The 19386-nt window shown below is 41.5% G+C and overlaps 1 protein-coding gene across 11 annotated transcripts in view; it reads left to right on the forward strand.

Annotated features, from left to right (window-relative positions):
- The window catches only part of LOC5519404 (E3 ubiquitin-protein ligase rnf213-alpha), a 107189-nt gene that overhangs the window by 66982 nt on the left and 20821 nt on the right, over positions 1–19386 (forward strand). For all 11 annotated transcript variants that reach the window (XM_048731663.1, XM_048731657.1, XM_048731656.1 and 8 more), the window contains 24 exons: positions 617–699; positions 822–955; positions 1079–1153; positions 1729–2093; positions 2763–2985; positions 3188–3543; positions 4080–4238; positions 4454–4619; positions 4779–4843; positions 5586–5715; positions 6003–6110; positions 6591–6676; positions 6847–7038; positions 7886–8024; positions 8405–8611; positions 9650–9786; positions 10701–10851; positions 11453–11654; positions 13700–14131; positions 14316–14583; positions 17073–17272; positions 17709–17902; positions 18253–18438; positions 19021–19235. In XM_048731663.1, coding sequence (XP_048587620.1) covers positions 617–699; positions 822–955; positions 1079–1153; positions 1729–2093; positions 2763–2985; positions 3188–3543; positions 4080–4238; positions 4454–4619; positions 4779–4843; positions 5586–5715; positions 6003–6110; positions 6591–6676; positions 6847–7038; positions 7886–8024; positions 8405–8611; positions 9650–9786; positions 10701–10851; positions 11453–11654; positions 13700–14131; positions 14316–14583; positions 17073–17272; positions 17709–17902; positions 18253–18438; positions 19021–19235 — 4473 coding nt within the window. The remainder of the gene's footprint in view (positions 1–616; positions 700–821; positions 956–1078; positions 1154–1728; positions 2094–2762; positions 2986–3187; positions 3544–4079; positions 4239–4453; positions 4620–4778; positions 4844–5585; positions 5716–6002; positions 6111–6590; positions 6677–6846; positions 7039–7885; positions 8025–8404; positions 8612–9649; positions 9787–10700; positions 10852–11452; positions 11655–13699; positions 14132–14315; positions 14584–17072; positions 17273–17708; positions 17903–18252; positions 18439–19020; positions 19236–19386) is intronic.

The following is a 19386-nucleotide window of genomic DNA, read 5'->3' on the forward strand; positions in this document are numbered from 1 at the left end:
CTATTTTGAGTGTGTGTGTGTGTTAAGGGATGATATATCTTTATCCTTGGCAACCAACGGCGCAGGGTGTCTTGGATTCGCCAATATATGATTGTTTTGTGAAGCTGTTATTAGGGACCTTAAGCAACGACGACGGCGACTAAGGTGAGAACGTGATCCCCAAACCAGCTTTTATACTTTGCGCTCAATTTTAAACAAGTTTTGATACAATTCACTCGTTCATGTATTTCCAAAAAACTATAGTAAACCCTAGAATTTTATTTCTAACATAGCGAACAAGGATATTCTAGTTGTCAGCGCACACGTTCCCGTCCTCGCTAGACCGTCGTTTGAAGGAAATAGGCGCTCGCGTTGCCGTTGTCGTTTCTTAAGGTCCCTATTATCTTTTAGCCTCTGTTCTAATAATCCTGCATACTGTGTTTGATAAGGCATTGTTAATATTATTTTGGGGTTCTTTTGATCTTGTGTTTCTGGTGTCCTTTCGACTTTTTCTAATAATCGTCTTTTTTGTTATGGCCCAGTTTTTCCTGCGATTTAGTTTTTGATAAATTGTGTGTGCTGTGTTATAGTTTTGTGACGTTTTAGCGCCCCTAATGTGCATGTTTTCTATTCCTAGACACACCGACCAAATGATTCACCAACTCGAGTCAGCCGGCCTAGGCTATCACGTGACCTCTCAAGAAACGAAGGAGAAGCTAGGTAAATACTTCTCAGATTGACAGATGTGTAGTTAAAAAAAAACACCCCCCCACACACATACACCCCCCCACACACATACACCCCGGAGATTTCCCTTAATATGCGTTTTTTTTTATTTTCAGGTAAAATTCCTCTCCGTCACCTGGTCTATCGCGTGCACGCACTCCCGGCGAGCATGCGCCCGCTGGTGTGGGACTTCGGTCAGCTGAAACCGGAAATTGAGGAAATGTACATCCGGCAGATTGTTAAGCGTTACGTGAGTAGTAAAATGCTAGCATGATAGTGAGGCTCACAACTTTAATGTCTTGTGATGGATTCTTGTACTTTAAGATGATCTAAAATGAAAAATCTAACCGTACCCATGATGTTTTGGGCACAGATTGGAAGTCACCCCCTGGTGGATGCGATCTCCAAGGTGTTGGCGGCATCACAGCAGTACATGAGGGACCAGAAGGTGATAAACATATAAATGCATGAACTGTATCACGGGAAAAACTAAGACTACAATCCCCGCCAAAACATTTGACCCATTTCGCAAAATCGGTGCCCCGAATGGTTGCATACCTGTTAACCACTTGTCAAGCACATCCATTTCGTCCCTCCCCCCATACCAGTGTTGCTCACTTAGGCCTGGAACTCAGCCACCGCATACTAACGATAGGCGCTCAAAATTGGCACGGGGGGTTGGGGGGATCATTTATTTGTGTGGCACACGTGATTGCCAGACATGGGATTTTGTGAATGTTTAGCTTAATCGGTGAATGGGTCAACTAGTTTTGGCGCGGATTGTAGTATGTCAGTAGTATAGCGGGTAGGAAATTAGCCCATTTCTAATCGCTGTATATGAGAGCCTATAAGATGTCATACTTTTGAGATATTAAGGTCGTATTAATGTTTCTAACTTTTTCCCCTATCGTTTAACCGTATTCACTCCGGCTCTTCAGAAATCTTTCATTTAACCATAGTCTGTCTGACTTTAACTTTGATCTTGATGGTGCTTTTTGCTCATAATCTCTCTGAACATTTCAGGACGAATGTAGTTTTGTGAGTCTTCGTGACATTGAGCGAGCCATGACCGTGATGCTTTGGTTCTGTCGGCACCATCAAGCCTTGCGGCCACAGAGGGAGCCCCAAAAAGATGATGATGATGATGATGAGGATGACAGCGATGATGATGATGATGATAGTGACCAATCAGAATCTGATTCTGATACCGATGACGAGGATGATGAGGACGAGATGGACTTGAACACGTGGTTGCTGGTCATGAGTCTTTGTGTGTGTTACCACGCTAAGCTACAGTCACGCAAGCCATACCGCTGTCACGTGGTGCGGAACTGTTCTGTGCCGCTAAACCTCAAAGGAGAAAGACAGATGGATAAAGCAATTAGAAAGTAAGACTTAACCGAGAAGACGTCATTCAAGATATATATTTATATGTACACACTTATTTAAAAAAAGGATTCCATGGGTCACATTTCTTCCGTGTGCAGGACAATGTAGATCAATCATACGATAATCCATTTGAGGTCATCCAAGTTTGTGAATAATTAGTACACATTAACGCATTCGCCCATTGCCGTTTGCACTGACAACGTTTGTTGAATTTTAGGATGAAATTTTCGCGCGCATATATATTACTTCCTTGAATGTTTTGTATTATTTGTACGGTACATGCAGCTGTGCTTTTATTTTCGTGCAATAAAAGACGACGACGAAGGGTAGGATGGGTAATAAACTGCGTTCAACCTTGACGCTCATTTCAAAGTAGTAGCAATAAATTACCGAAGCATAATGTTCAGAGATAGGAGTGCATTGCTGGTAGAGCTTTTAGGTATTTAAGGGTGCCTGTATCCCTTCAAGTAAATCAATTGTGTCTATTATATGCCGTAGGTCATTTGGGTTGAAAAAGGGGTTTTCACGTTGTGGTTAAGTAGAAAACGGTCGATGTGTACCAGGCAGAATGCATTCTCGCATGCTGCTATATCATCATTGATCGTACCTTGTGTAACAAATAAATTCCTAGAAAGTAAACTCTTTCTAAGAACTTCGCTTTTGTCTAGGTGCCAGCGTGTCATGATCAGGGAACTCTCCCTCGGCCCGAACATCGCGCGGAACAAAGCGCTGACCGAGAACGTGTTCATGATGGTGGTGTGCATCGACCTGAGGATTCCTCTCTTCCTGGTAGGGAAGCCAGGAAGCTCGAAATCCCTGGCCAAGACAGTGGTTGCCGACAACATGCAAGGGGAATCATCCAGGTCAAGTCTATTCAAGAATTTCAAGCGAGTATGTATTTTTGGAATTTTATTTTGTTATAACGTTCTTAAGTTGGGTTTCTTAAATGTAGAAATTTCAAAACATTTCATGCTAATTTATAGCGTTGTGAGTGTTGCAATTATATTCCACCCTTGGCACAATCATATCTCATACCGTCCCCTTATAAACTCCTTCCCCCCTGACGGGATTCATGATATTCTCGCTTTTTCAGGCTCATATGGTCTCCTACCAGTGCAGTCCTCTCTCCACCCCTGACGGGATCGTCGCCACGTTTCGTCAATGTCGCCGTCTCCAGGAGAACAATCCAGGGGGACAGTTTGCCTCCGTAGTTGTTCTAGATGAGGTTGGGCTGGCGGAAGACTCCCCCCTGATGCCCCTCAAGACCCTGCACCCCCTGCTTGAAGATGGTGTGACGTCATCTGATGACGTAATCGACGCTGACGAGACGCCGACGCGCGTGGCGTTTGTCGGTATTTCCAATTGGTCGCTAGACCCAGCCAAAATGAACCGCGGGCTCATGCTGCTGAGGGATGAACCGAGCGAGGAGGAACTTGTGGACAGCGCCAGGTAAGCCCATAGTACAGGTCAGCATGTTAGGTCACGTGTCAAATCGCATTTTCCGGTCCACTACCTTTCCCTCATACAGACACGCGGCACTCTTAAACCCGTTTTCTCGTTTCGAACCTTTTCATGTCCTCGTAACAGTTGGGTAATTACAGGCGTCTAACAAGGTGTGGTGGTGAGGGGCACGCGTATCCCCACCCCCCGACCAGAACTAGTCTTACTAGGAAACTTTTCCAGCGGCTCTTTCGCGGGGCCCGAATGCCCGCAAAGTATGCTCGATCTTCGAGCATGCCCCCCGACCACTCAAAAGCGCTCTTTCTTTGCTTCCGCACCCCCGCTCCCTTAGTAAGTCACGTTGCTGCATTTTTATTGACTAAAGCCACACGTACCTACATAAATTGGAAATTGAAAAAAAAAACATTCATTCACTAAAAAAATCATTTACTAAAAAAACATTCATGCAAACTGGAAAGAGCCCTGAATGTTCTTTTATATTCCAAGATGCAAGTTCTTTGAGTATGATAATGTTTATTAAACAGGGGAATTTGTGCCGAAGACCCGACCGTGCAAAGACTCATCGATCCACTGCTTGAAGATCTGGCTGCCGGATACTCTACGCTGTACCGACACCAGAAAGGCTTTAAGTCGCTGCTTGAGTCCAAGAGAGACGAGTTTTTTGGCCTGCGTGACTTTTACAGGTAAATTAATGTTTTGAATAAATTGCGTTTTATCTATTTTGAGTTCGTAAACTATTAATTGCACTGACGCTTCACCGTGTAAGGCATCATGGTTTCAACGAGCATTATAAAGAGTTTACGTTTGCATTTCACGATAGTAGTATGGTCACACATTGAATGTCCACACAAAAAAGGGTCACTCCCCATGCGCGCTCACTTCTATATTCCACTTACAGCCTGGTGAAGATGATTTACAAGATGGCCGAGCAGAGCAGAGCTGAACCATCCTGGAACGACATCAAGCATGCGATTCTTAGAAACTTTGGCGGCTTGGACGAGATCGATGCTGTCAAGATATTCCAAGAACAACTGCGAAATTCAGTCCTTGATATCACGACAGATGTAAGTTAACTCAAACTTTAAATGTGCAATTAAGCCCTTTTACCATACCCACACTCGGTGTTTACTCCGAGTAAATGCCTGCGGGTGTGCGGGCAGGCTGATGTTTACATTATCCCAATACAATTGACTACCTCGCTGTTTTGTTGATTGGATTCTTAGGAGGCCTCGCCGGTGAATCCGATAGATTTAATCAAGGCGAGTCTGGACAGAAGAAATGCCATTGGGTGAGTGCTCGTAGAAGACTGGCAGTAAGCTAAAGTTGCCGATTGATCCACATTCTCCTAAAGTTGCTAAAGCCAACTTAAAGCCGCATTGTCAACAGTTTACTTCCGGAGGTCCGACGGAAACCTCAAGCGTTAGAAGACAAAAGAATCTACTAAAATCCGAGATATTAAACAGGCCATCCGCTCTAAATTATCAATCACATCCTCAAAAAAACTTTCAATAAACACACTGCTTTTAATATTTTGAAATATTTTTCGCGTTTTCCGTTAAAGATTGTTACGTAATCGACCGGAAGTAAACTGGTGACAATGCGGCTTTAAGTTTATATCATCAACGCAATCATCGTGGTCATCGTCAAAATAATCATCGCTCCAATCATTTTTTCATCATCATCGCCACCATCATCTCTGCCATTACTTCCATAATCAAAATGATCATAACCACAATTACCAAAACCAGGGTCATTATCGTCATCATCATCACCATCGTAATAACTAGAGTCAATAAAATAACCATAGCCGCAATCATTTTCATCAGTATCATAATCATCACCACCGCCACTATCATCATCATCGTCATAATCACCATCTTCGTCGTCGCCACCATGACCACTATCGTCACCATTACCATCATGATAAGTCATCACCATCATAATCACGACCATTATCATTATCATCACCATCATAATAACTATTCTCACCATTGTCGTCATCATGTTAATCAACATTTGTTTGTTCCCAGTGAGACACGCTACCTTCTTGTGCTGACTGAGAACTACTCCGCCCTGCCCATCGTGGAGAGTGAGCTCAAGGACGAGGAGTACGTGGTCATATTCGGCAGCAGCTTCCCCAAGGACCAGGAGTACACGCAGGTTAGCTCACAATGCAGTCATCTCTCCTTGTCAGGTTAGCTCACAATGCAGTCATCTCTCCTTGTCAGGGGCGAACTGCCTCAGTCCTCGTTATTTAACCCTTACATTTAATTAAGCGGTCCCGGAAACAAGGATATTTATGAAAAATTCCACTGTTTTTATTTTGTTTTGCTTATTTTTGTGTATGATAGTATTGTATTTTTAAAACGTTTGAATTACTTTAACCGTTATAATTTATTATTACAGCATCTACATGCAGTTCTTACGGGCCTATTTTTGTGTTGTAGATTTGTCGAAATATCAATCAGATCAAGGTGTGCATGGAGACCGGCCGCACCGTGATCCTCCTAAACCTGGAGAGTCTTTACGAGAGCCTGTACGATGCACTCAATCAGGTACGATAATACCAAGACAACAGCCCGAAGACACTCCAACAATTCCACGACAGCACTACGATAGCACCACGACAACAATATGAAAACGCCACGACGCAACGAAAGTAACAAAAGTTTGTACGAGTGTTTGCACAGCTAAGTCTGGTACGGTAACACTACTACAACTACCCGGCGACACTCCGACAATACGGCGATTACACCACGAAAGCACTACCATAGCATGGAAACACTCCGATAAAATCACGGAGACACTACGATAAAATTACGGAGACACTACGATAAAATCACGGAGACACTACAACCTCATTACGCGTTACCAGTCTTTATGAGAGCTTGTCGGCAAGGTACGACAAAACCGCGATAACACCACGACAACAGACCGACGACAATTCGAGGATAACACTATATACGATAACCATGAAACTGGCTAGAACGTGGTATAATTTAAATTCTAACCCAACCCAATTTTAATTGTTTCAGTACTACGTGTACTGCGCGGATCAAAAGTACGTGGACTTGGGACTCGGAAGCCATCGCGTCAAGTGCAGGGTGGATGACACGTTCAGGTGAAAACAGTCTCTTCCTTGTATATTAAATATTTCTTTTATCAGCTGCATAACCAACGTCATCGTCATCCAAACACACTTTTCAAAAGCGACAAAATTATAGTTATATCCTGTGTCACGAGAAATGGAAAAAGTTTCACTTTCTCATGTGTAAACTTTTGTCTCGTTAGGTTGATTGTCATCGCCGAGAAAGACGTCGTCTACGAGAAGTTTCCTATTCCTCTCATTAACCGACTCGAGAAGCACTATCTCGTCACATCTAAAAGTCTGTCTGCGAAACAGACCGCGCTGGCAACCAGACTAAAAGCCTGGGTTGAGGATTTTGCGACCGTGCAATACCAGCGCCACGAGCAGAACAAACTGTAAGGGTCAACTCTTTAGAGTGTCTCGCGGGGGACTTAGCGCGGAGGGATTATGCAAAGTCGTCATTCAGGATGGATGATGCCTTGGGGGGATGGGTGGAGCAAACAAGGAAACATGGAAGGACGTAGTTGAGCAAAAGTGATACCTAAGGAGGGAGGGGTGGAGTTAAGTGAAGAGTTCTGTAAAAGCAATAACTCAGGAGGAAGTGGTGGGGGAAGAGCGATGCCGTTGAATAAAGGAGGAGCATTAGCATCCCTAATGCCTGGTGCACACTAGTGACATAACGACATGGGCGCGCGCACATATTTAGCCCGACATAACGGCATGGACATAATTAAATAAAAGAAAAAAAAATGTTTTTTCTTATGTCGTTATGTCCATGTCGTTATCTCGGGCTCATGTCAAAATGTCGAACCATTCACACTTGAAAATACGAACATAAGAGTGCGCGCACCCATGTTGTGATGTCCCTAGTGTGCACCAGGCATTATGCATCTGGGGTGATACCAATAATAATTCAGAATGGGGAGGTATCATAAAAAACGTTAAGGAGAGATTGGTGGATTTGGAGCTGTACCTGAAAGGCGCATTTGGTCGAGTACCTTCGTTGGATTTTGCTCCGAGACTTTTCATAAATTTCAATATTATTATTATAATAAATTTCAATATTATTATTATAATCGACAACCTACATTATTTGATTAATCAAAATCGTTTAAGTTTAAACTACATTGCATTTAATATATCATGCCTGCTAATTATAAGACTTCAAACAATGCAAAAGTAGAAAATGTAATTCCTTTAAGGATTTGAAATATGTTTAAAATTTGGATTTTTTAATTGTAGGACGTTTAAGGTCGGTGACGTGTTCGTTGGTTTCCATGACGACACTGTAGCCTCGGTGGTGCTGCAAATGTGTACGAAGCTTGGCGACGAGGACGCATGCGCACAGAGCGAAGACGAGGACAACGCGGTGGCAAATGCCGTAAGATATCAAAATTATTACTTATTTGAAACCTATAAAATGGAACATGTGAAGACAATTATTACTTATTTGAAACCTTTAAAATAGAACATGTGAAGACAATTTTAAACATAATTTACGGTTGATAACAAGAAAGAAAAGATGCTTTTTATAAAGGTTTGGTGCATTGAATACTGTAATTACAGCATGAGCTTTTATGTTGTGTTCAGCTTTGATTGTAATAGTCGGCAAACATTTCTGACAAATGTTCGGTGTATATGAAAAAATATTAAGAACCAACTAAGAACCTAAAAAAACCCTTGAAAAATATTATACTCAGGTGTTTAAGGTACAGAAATATACAGAAATCTGTGATTGACATCTTCGTCTTTGATTGACAGGTCCTTGACAGGTGCAAATCTGTGCTTCTGCAGTGTGCCACTCCGGACGCCCTGGCCCGGTTGTTCCGGACAAATCTCCGAAACGAAGCTGATAAGCTGTGGTTGGAGTACTTCAGCGAGCAACCGCACACATGTCTGTCCAAACTGCTGGCCCACCTTATGGCAAGTGGACCGGATGTGACGTCATCTAATGGGATGCTAGTGCAGGTAAGAGTAATGAGCGTGGTTATTAGTTGTGCGCTCCTATGGTCCAGCTTGAAGTCTAGCTCAATCGTAGGCCCCCTTTTGTATTTTTGCGCCCTTAATCCGTTAGTCCAGCGGACACAGTGACTCTTAAAGGGTGGTTACTCAGTACAAGGGTGGTTACTCAATACAAGGGTGTTTACTCGGTACAAGGGTGGTTACTCAGTACAAGGGTGTTTACTCGGTACAAGGGTGGTTACTCAGTACAAGGGTGGTTACTGGGTCATCGTTTGCTCCAGTTCTTAGTTTGAATACTGATGTTGAAGTTCAACCCTACCATGTAAGGTGTTGGGTCATCGTTTGCTCCAGTTCTTAGTTTGAATACTGATGTTGAAGTTCAACCCTACCATATAAGGCGTTGGGTCATCGTTTGCCCCAGTTCTTAGTTTGAATACTGATGTTGAAGTTCAACCCTACCATATAAGGCGTTGGATCATCGTTTGCTCCAGTTCTTAGTTTGAATACTGATGTTGAAGTTCAACCCTACCATATAAGGCGTTGGGTCATCGTTTGCTCCAGTTCTTAGTTTGAATACTGATGTTAAAGTTCAACCCTACCATGTAACGTGTTGGGAAATCTTTTTTCTCCAATTCTTAGTGTGAATACTAAGGTTAAAGTTCAAACCTAGCTAATTAGTTTTGGTTATCTTGCGTTCAAATGAGCTGCTTTCCAGACGATTTGATTTAAGCTCGAAAGCGAGAATTTTGGCATGTTGGAGTTTGTTTACATCCATCTTGGTACCATTTTCATTTAGTTTTTACCAATTACTGCATTTTTACTGCCTTATTTAACCTGGTGTTTAGCCTCGGGGTCTATTGTAAAACGGACAGAACATTTAAAAACATCGCTAAGCTGCTGCAAATAAACCCCGACCAAAAAAAAAGCATCGCTTTCATTCTCAAATTTCATCCTCTTTAAAACAACCCATATTTACAAGAGCAAATGCCCAGGTTCAAATACCGCAGCCCTACCTAATCACATATTGGTTACCCTGTGTTCCAGGTATCTACTCATTCCAGGCTCCTCTCGGAGTACGATCTCCCCGCCGTCTGTGACGCGGTGCAGCTGAAGAGACGGGATGTGGAGTACCTCACGCTGCAGCAGTTCCAGACCGAGCAGCAGTTCTCAAAACGAATCAGGTGAAGAAAAGACACTGGTGCTAGTTGTAAGTATATTTTTGTAGCAAACGGCTTCCTTGCATTCTGATTGTATTTCCTTTGGCGTACAAATAACTAAATCTATCTCAACGTAAGCGTACGGAATTGTGTTTACGCTTTTTCGGTCCTGTTACTCATACTTCATAAGCGCCAATGTAAGTTCTTGAATAGCCTCCTAGAGTATATTCTAATTTGGCTTAGCTGGCAAAACTTCTCTGACGAACTTTTCCGTGCAATGACTGGATTCTTTAGTTGGAGGGCTTCAGTGATACGAAGCGAAAACAAGATTCAAATCTGTGTTTACCGATCAGACCAAATGAAACTGTGTTTCTTTAAACTCAGAACCGCCTTCTGTTATTTTTGTCTTGCAGCATTGGAGGTACTTGGGTACGTTTATCTCCAACAATATTCGTGTTTTTATAATGTTTTGCTGTCTTTCCAATAATGGCTCCCAATTAAAATCCTAAAAGCTATTACTACTTCAACTGGGTGTATTTACCTTGCTTTCGCTCCTGCGAGCTCTGTCCCTACGCGATTACGACCAAACGACGAGCTATGTAACCACCGCCTGGCAAATGGGTAACACGACCCCCAGCGGGGTGTTTTTTTTATCTTCCCACATAAAAAGCGCGCCGCTGGGGGTCGTGTTTCTCATTTACGTCGTCGTCGTTTTAAAGGTCGTTAGCGCGTAGGGACAGAGCTCGCTGGAGGAGCGAAACCAAGACAAATACAACCAGTTGAAGTAGGAATACATAGTTTATTCGGTACTAAAAAGCATTAGAAAACACCAACTAGAGGTCTATCACAAATCCTGCATTTTGTTCTATAACTTTTTGTGTTTAGTGTTAATTCCAGATATCCAAGGTAGTTGTTCTATAACGTATAATACCTTGCAGGGAGTTCTTTGTTCACCTTGGTAACTATGAAGGGATGCTTATCGTCCAGTGCGACTCTGGCGATGAGAATTTTAACCTGATTGCCTGCGCCCGCCATGTCGTGATGGATCAGCGGTTCAAGCGCACAGAGATGCTCCAGGAGAAACTAAAGGCAAGTGGAAAGTTACGTGTAAATGTTTGGTGACGCTGAGCGGCGTATATGAAGAAAACAAGGAAAATAAATGGCTTGATATGTTGACCTGGTGTAAAAAGGAGGAGAAGGAAGTGGAGAAAAGAGAGGTAGAATGCTGAGTTGAGTGTGGCAAGGAAGAAGAGGAGAAAAAAAAGAGAAAAGGATAAAATACGTAAAGGAGAAAGATAAGGGGAAAATTTATAGGAAGTCTGGAAATTAGTGGTGGCTGACCTTGTGTAAAAAGGAGGAGGCGAAAGTGGAGAGGATAGTTAAAAATGAGAGGTAGAATGTTGAAAAGGATGAAAGAAGTAAGGGATAAAGATAAGGGGAAAAAATTAAGGAAGTCTAGTAAATGGTGGAGGACGAGCTGGCGTAAAAAAGAAGGAAGTTGAAGAAGGATAATTAGAAGAGAGGGGTAGAATGTTGAGTGAAGCAAGGAAGAAGAGGAGGGAAAAAATGTACAGTGTGAAAAAAGTAAAGGAGTAACATAAAGGGGGAATATTAAGAGGAGCTGGCAATACAATATAAATACTAGTTCTTCTTTCATTCGTATATGTTTCACACGTTCTGTTTTCTATAGATCGCCCCTGATAAGATCGCTCCTCTTCATCTTGTGATCGTTGCTCAGCTGTCACGTGTTTCCGGTGGATGCAAACACTTTGTTGGGTTCCCGGGAGGCAAGTGGCAGTCCTACCACGTGGACGACCTTCGTCCGCCGACCAATGAGATTCCGCCAATTGAACGTTTGATTGACACCTGTATAAGCGACCTTCTGAGGCCTGGTATGATTGTAATGCGTGGTGCACACTAGTGACATAACGACATAACGACATGGGCGCGCGCACTCGTATATGTTCGTATATTAAGCCCGACATTACATGACATAAAAGAAAAAAACACGTCTCGTCGTTATGTCGGGCTTATGTCTTTATGTTGAACCATTCACACTTGAACATATGAACATAAGAGTGTGCGCGCCATATCGTTATGTCTCTAGTGTGCACCAGGCATAAATTCAATTATAAACACGCTTCACATGTTTCGTATTTGCGTAACCATGTGTTTTTCCTTTCCGATTCGCGACTGGTTTATGGTGACGGAAGCCATTTCGCAGCCGACGGAAGCAGACAAGATATGCATGCGCACATACGCACTAAATCAACAACAACGCAGAGCTAAGAAACAATTCGAATTTCTATCAATTGCTGACTTTGTGTTTATCGGTATTTTCTCGGTGACAGTAGCTAAGAAGGCGATCCTCTTTGATGATCATTTGGCTGTGGTCGATCTTTGACAGATGCAGAATTGGAAAAAGTCAAAAGTCATGATTGACGTCCACCAAAACATAGCTGTGACTCGAAAACGAAAGACACAGTGTGCACGTGTGACTGAAAACGAGTGAACAACTCAAATCATCATCTTCACATGCGAACAATTTCAGTATAGATATAGAGATATGGGATATATAAATAGATATGTAGAGATATGGATATCATTTCTCAATTGTAGACTAGTAAAACAGAAAAGTCCATAAACTTCTGTAGAATGTAGTATTTTTTTACGCGAATGAAATGTTTTTGATGGTGTCACCAATGGCATCCTTGGAACGGGCACGATAATCCTTATACCGGGAAAAAACAATGTTTCAGTCAGAACGTGGTTTTACTTTGAATTCTCAGATCAGCCCAGTTGTTGTTGTTGTGTTAGGGTGATTTAGATCCACGACGACGGCAAGAAGACGCCGCCTCGCGCACGTTCTATTGCGCGCGCACGCTATTCTTGCCTGCGTCGCGTCTTGTTCAGGACGGCATTTCATGCTTTTTCACGTCCTCTTCAGGCGCCCGTTTCTCATAACACCCGACAATTCTCGGGCCCGAAAACTTTATTTGGCATTTTTGCCCAAAATTTCGCACGTTTTCCTTTTTGATAACCGCTTTCATGTTTTAGAACAGTTTGAACTTCCTCTTGGTTCATATTCCAAATGATTACGCTCAATATTTTCGGAGTTTTGCTGGAGCCAGAAAGTTACCCGAAAAGTCTCGGTGACTGCGAAGTCCCGAGAACTTTCTTAATATTTAAGCCATGTGAATTTCAGGCCCGAGAAGTTCGGGAAAGATCAAAATCTTTAAATCTATAAAGAGAATCATCCTTTACATGAATCTTTGTGGTAAATACGATGATAAGCTTTTCAAATTTAAGGAATAAATCGTTTTCGGGCCCGAGAATCCTCGGGTGTTTTGAAAAACCAGCCCCAGGACAGGACGCCGGTAAAAATTAGCGTGCGCGTGCAATCGAACGTGCGCGAGGCGGAGTCCTCTTGCCGGCGTTGTGAATCTAAATCACCCTATTTTATTCCTGGAGGATACTCCGATATCAAACGGAAAGGAATCATCGTCGGAATTTTTTTTAAACAACCCTAAAAGTGGGCGTGGTCTGGTTATATTTTAACCCTAAAAGATACTAAAGTGGTTATGCATGAATTTACCCCCTGAAAGATACCTCAAGCAAACGTAAAATAATTTGTTATAAAAACGTCCATTTAAAACTGACTTTAATAGAAGATAGACACGTTTTAGCCCTCTTTCATGAGTTACAGGCTAGATGGGCAATGGCTAAAAAAGCATCCCAAAAGATACCGAGTTAAAATCTGGGCATTCTCATTTTCACACCCCTAGAAGATAACAAAAGCTCCAAATTTACACCCTAAAAGATACGACGATAAACCCCGTCCGATGGATATAGCGAGTACCCCCCAAAATTTTACCCTCGCTGTCCTCGTCGCTCGTGAAGGAGTTTTTACTTGCACTGAGTTTGATATTTTTTACAGATGTCTCTCAACAAGACGACGGAGTTCCAATGGAGACCGACGAAACAACACAGGCACTCACCGTCACCTCTCCAGAAGAGGCAAAAGCTTCAAACCTTGGGGAACTCCCTATGGAAACTGATGAAACAAAAGAACCACTTTCTGTGTCGTCCGTAGAAATCTCCATGGAAACTGATGTAGCCGAACAAATAACTGCAACCACAAGTCCACAAGCAGTTGCCATGGTAACACCTAACAAGACAACCTCACCCCAAATGCAGACGCCATCACAACCCAAGTGCGTAAATTCACAAGCGGTGGCGTTACTTCGCAGAAGTGTGCACGCTGCTGCTGGTCGCCTTGACGACAGTCACGTGATGTCTAGTCGAGGCACACATCGAGTTGAAATTATGCTTAGACTGCTACCAGACGACTTCGCCGAGTGTTCACCAGGTGTGTGCGTTTCGTGTGAACGTCCTTGTATGTGTCACCAGGTGTGTACGTGTCGCGTGAGCGACATGTATTCGTGTTTTCCAGGTGTGCACATGTGTGAGCGTGAATGTATATGTGTTCACCAGTTCTTTACGTCTCTTGTGAGCGTGCCAGTTCAATCTTAACTCCCTTGCTTCCCTGGCAGATTCCTTGATGTTTGCCCGTGCGCTCAATGAGAAGATCTACAAGCTGGTGTTAGAGCGCGAGACTAAACGGCAGGCGCACTTTGCGAAGACCTGGATGCAAAGAGTGGCCCTGTCGGGGACAAATATGCACGAGAGGGGCACTTTCCGTAAAGCGCTGCAGCACAGGGTCTCTAGCGAGGTGGTCCCTTACCTGTCCAAGGTCCTTGCTTACGCCGACAGAGACTGCAACTTGGATCTTTTGGTGGACAGTGAAGCGTGGATCAAAAGGTGCATTAATAGGTTACGTCATCTAGTTACGTCATTAGTTACGTCGTCTAGTTTACGCATAGCGTTCTAAGTTTCCCGTGAATCACCCTTAAATAGCTCTAAGATTCTTTTAGTATATCAAGAGGATTACCGAGATGAATGTGTGAAACCGCATGGCTGGCTATATTTGATTATGTCCAATCATTTTGTTTCTTATATTTCTTGTACAGACTATGGCTGGCTATCTTTGCTTATGTCCAATCATTTTGTGCCGTATATTTCTTGTACAGACTATGGCTGGCTTTCTTTGCTGATGTCCAATCATTTTGTGTATTATATTTCCTGTACAGACTATGGCTGGCTATCTTTGCTTATGTCCAATCATTTTGTGTCTTATATTTCTTGTACAGACTATGGCTGGCTATCTTTGCTTATGTCCAATCATTTTGTGTCTTATATTTCTTGTACAGACTATGGCTGGCTATATTTGATTATGTCCAATCATTTTGTTTCTTATATTTCTTGTACAGACTATGGCTGGCTATCTTTGCTTATGTCCAATCATTTTGTGTCGTATATTTCTTGTACAGACTATGGCTGGCTATCTTTGCTTATGTCCAATCATTTTGTGTCTTATATTTCTTGTACAGACTATGGCTGGCTATATTTGATTATGTCCAATCATTTTGTGTCTTATATTTCCTGTACAGACTATGGCTGGCTATCTTTGCTTATGTCCAATCATTTTGTGTCGTATATTTCTTGTACAGACTATGGCTGGCTATCTTTGCTTATGTCCAATCATTTTGTGTCTTATATTTCTTGTACAGACTATAGCTGGCTATCTTTGCTTATGTCCAATCATTTTGTGTCTTATATTTCCTGTACAGACTATGGCTGGCTATCTTTGCTTATGTCCAATCATTTTGTGTCGTATATTTCTTGTACAGACTATGGCTGGCTATATTTGATTATGTCCAATCATTTTGTGTCTTATATTTCTTGTACAGACTATGGCTGGCTATATTTGATTATGTCCAATCATTTTGTGTCTTATATTTCTTGTACAGACTATGGCTGGCTATATTTGATTATGTCCAATCATTTTGTTTCTTATATTTCTTGTACAGACTATGGCTGGCTATATTTGCTTATGTCCAATCATTTTGTTTCTTATATTTCTTGTACAGACTATGGCTGGCTATATTTGATTATGTCCAATCATTTTGTTTCTTATATTTCTTGTACAGACTATGGCTGGCTATCTTTGCTTATGTCCAATCATGTTGTGTCGTATATTTCTTGTACAGACTATGGCTGGCTATATTTGCTGATGTCCAATCATTTTGTGTCTTATATTTCCTGTACAGACTATGGCTGGCTATATTTGCTTATGTCCAATCATTTTGTGTCTTATATTTCCTGTACAGACTATGGCTGGCTTTCTTTGCTGATGTCCAATCATTTTGTGTCGTATATTTCTTGTACAGACTATGGCTGGCTATCTTTGCTTATGTCCAATCATTTTGTGTCTTATATTTCTTGTACAGACTATAGCTGGCTATCTTTGCTTATGTCCAATCATTTTGTGTCGTATATTTCTTGTACAGACTATGGCTGGCTATCTTTGCTTATGTCCAATCATTTTGTGTCGTATATTTCTTGTACAGACTATGGCTGGCTATCTTTGCTTATGTCCTATCATTTTGTGTCTTATATTTCTTGTACAGACTATGGCTGGCTATCTTTGCTTATGTCCAATCATTTTGTTTCTTATATTTCTTGTACAGACTATGGCTGGTCATAGTCACTTATGTCCAATCATGTTGTGTCGTATATTTCTTGTACAGACTATGGCTGGCTATCTTTGCTGATGTCCAATCATTTTGTGTATTATATTTCCTGTACAGACTATGGCTGGCTATCTTTGCTTATGTCCAATCATTTTGTTTCTTATATTTCTTGTACAGACTATGGCTGGCTATATTTGATTATGTCCAATCATTTTGTGTCGTATATTTCTTGTACAGACTATGGCTGGCTTTCTTTGCTGATGTCCAATCGTTTTGTGTTGTATATTTCTTGTACAGACTACGGCTGGCTTTCTTTGCTGATGTCCAATCATTTTGTTTCGTATATTTCTTGTACAGACTATGGCTGGCTTTCTTTGCTGATGTCCAATCATTTTGTGTCTTATATTTCCTGTACAGACTATGGCTGGCTATCTTTGCTTATGTCCAATCATTTTGTGTCTTATATTTCTTGTACAGACTATGGCTGGCTTTCTTTGCTGATGTCCAATCATTTTGTGTCTTATATTTCCTGTACAGACTATGGCTGGCTATCTTTGCTTATGTCCAATCATTTTGTGTCTTATATTTCTTGTACAGACTATGGCTGGCTTTCTTTGCTGATGTCCAATCATTTTGTGTCTTATATTTCCTGTACAGACTATGGCTGGCTATCTTTGCTTATGTCCAATCATTTTGTGTCTTATATTTCTTGTACAGACTATGGCTGGCTATATTTGGCAATGAGCACGTCAGCGAGCTGTATTGTGACGTCTCCACCATCTCCTATTCCGGTACCGCGCGTGAGCCCGTCCCAGTCTCCGGACGGGGAGGCCATCACTTCCGCTGTCGCTTCCCTTTCTCCTGGCTCATCCGGGACTTTGTGGAAGACCTGGAACGCGGAACCTCGGATTCATCAGGTTATTTATTTATTTATTTTTTATTTTATTTATTTTATTTATTTTATTTTATTTATTTTATTTATTTTAATTATTTTATTTATTTTATTTATTTTATTTATTTTATTTATTTTATTTATTTTATTTATTTTATTTATTTTATTTATTTTATTTATTTTATTTATTTTATTTATTTTATTTATTTTATTTATTTTATTTATTTTATTTATTTTATTTATTTTATTTATTTTATTTATTTTATTTATTTTATTTATTTTATTTATTTTATTTATTTTATTTATTTTATTTATTTTATTTATTTTATTTATTTTATTTATTTTATTTATTTTATTTATTTTATTTATTCAACTTCATCGACTACATACTTCAAACAGGTGAAATCAGACAAAGTTAAACATGGTGCGGTCGCTAATAGTTTCCTGCACACGTTTCGTAGCTTCTCAATGGACAAGGTCCGATACCACAGAGGAGGAGAGGTTACGCAGGTTGATTGACAGTACAGAGCTCGGTTACGTGATTGCAGATTTCAGAAGGGAGGGGATGGAGAGGAAAGCAATTGCTCGCTACCTGCACGACTTGGTGCACATGGTGTATAGGCCGTCCACAGATCAACATGACCAGGAAATCCAGGTAGTCATAAAAATCTAAACAAATGTGATGTATGTTTTAGTATGGAAATAATACGCTTGAATGCCTCTGAGAGTCCATCCACCCTACAACGAAAACGGCTGCTAAGAGCATAAGCTATACATGGATAACCATAGTTATGACAAGTTCATTTGAATTAGATCCAAGTCTCACCCAAGTCGGATTCTGCTTCTTTTAATCTTAAATGGACGCGAGTATCAAACTGGCTTTTGTTAGCGATTCATATATGGTCAAATGGATAGTTGTGGACAATTCGTGGGCTCCCAATGGTTGTATCGATCATATATTGCAGGGGCGTAAATGTTAAAAGATACCAAATTGGGTTCGTTCAGATTGTTTGCAATGCGATCGAGAAGCAAGCAAGGATTCGTGAGGCAGAAGCAGAGACTCTGGACCTAGCGACAGTTCATGTTGCGTACAGACATATTCAACGGAGACTGGACAACTTAAGCGAGTTGCTGCACATACAACCGGGTGTCCTGAGAAATCTTCAGCGAGCAGATGAGGGCGCGGAGATGGTTAGTGGTGTGTTGTTGTCTCATATACAACTGTTGTAAAAGAAAATGGCAAATGGCAAAACCCAATTGTCAAATGACAGATCAACTATCGAAAAAGGCCATTATATCGTCATATTTCTACTGAAAAGAAGGAAAACATGTGTAAATCATGCATCTAGTTTACTTATTATTTTTATTCTTGCAAATGATACCTTGCACTAGCGGTCGGTACGTGAAATGTGTCTTGTCTTTTCACTGGCAACGTTTTTATGTGTTTACGACTATCCCATGTACTTTCGATCGCGAACTGTTATTTGACGGCTGGCATTTGTCATTTGTTCTGCCTTTTTTAATACAGTGATACCTTTTTTCAACAGCTTCTGTATAAAGTCCTAAACTATTTGCTTTTCGGCACTAAACTCCTGTACTTAGGTGCCAGTGTTAAGGCGTCAACCTTTATTGAGCGGCCACCTGTCTCGCTCTCGAGAGTGGTCGCTTTATACAGGTTTCACAGGTCAATGTTGCTGTCGATCTCGAAGGTGGTCAATTAATAGAGTTACCACGGTAGTGGATGTTACCAACCAGTGAAGCGTTCTATTTCAGATGCTGGATGCGGTCGCGCTGCAGACGTGCCTGGAAGGCCTCGTGCCTAGTGTCCAGGACCTCCAAGACCATGACGGTGTTTCTCGCTGGTGCGCCAGGGTAACTTGCCTCAGACAAACTGTGGAAACCATGACGAGCAAGGAAAACTTTGACAAGACAGACGAGAAAAGTGGAGGCTACGGGGAAAGGACTCAAAACATCATTAAACACTGCTGGTGAGAATTACGTATACAGTCGTTTTTCGCGTAGTCGCGAAGCCGGTTCACGACAACGTTTTGTCAAACGACTGTAACTTGAGGTGGCCTCCAGTACGATAACGACAGAAAAAATGGAAAACATGTGCAACATTAACAGCAACATGTCCAT

This window comes from Nematostella vectensis, chromosome 8 (genome assembly GCF_932526225.1).
Source record: "Nematostella vectensis chromosome 8, jaNemVect1.1, whole genome shotgun sequence".
Lineage (NCBI taxonomy): Eukaryota > Metazoa > Cnidaria > Anthozoa > Actiniaria > Edwardsiidae > Nematostella > Nematostella vectensis.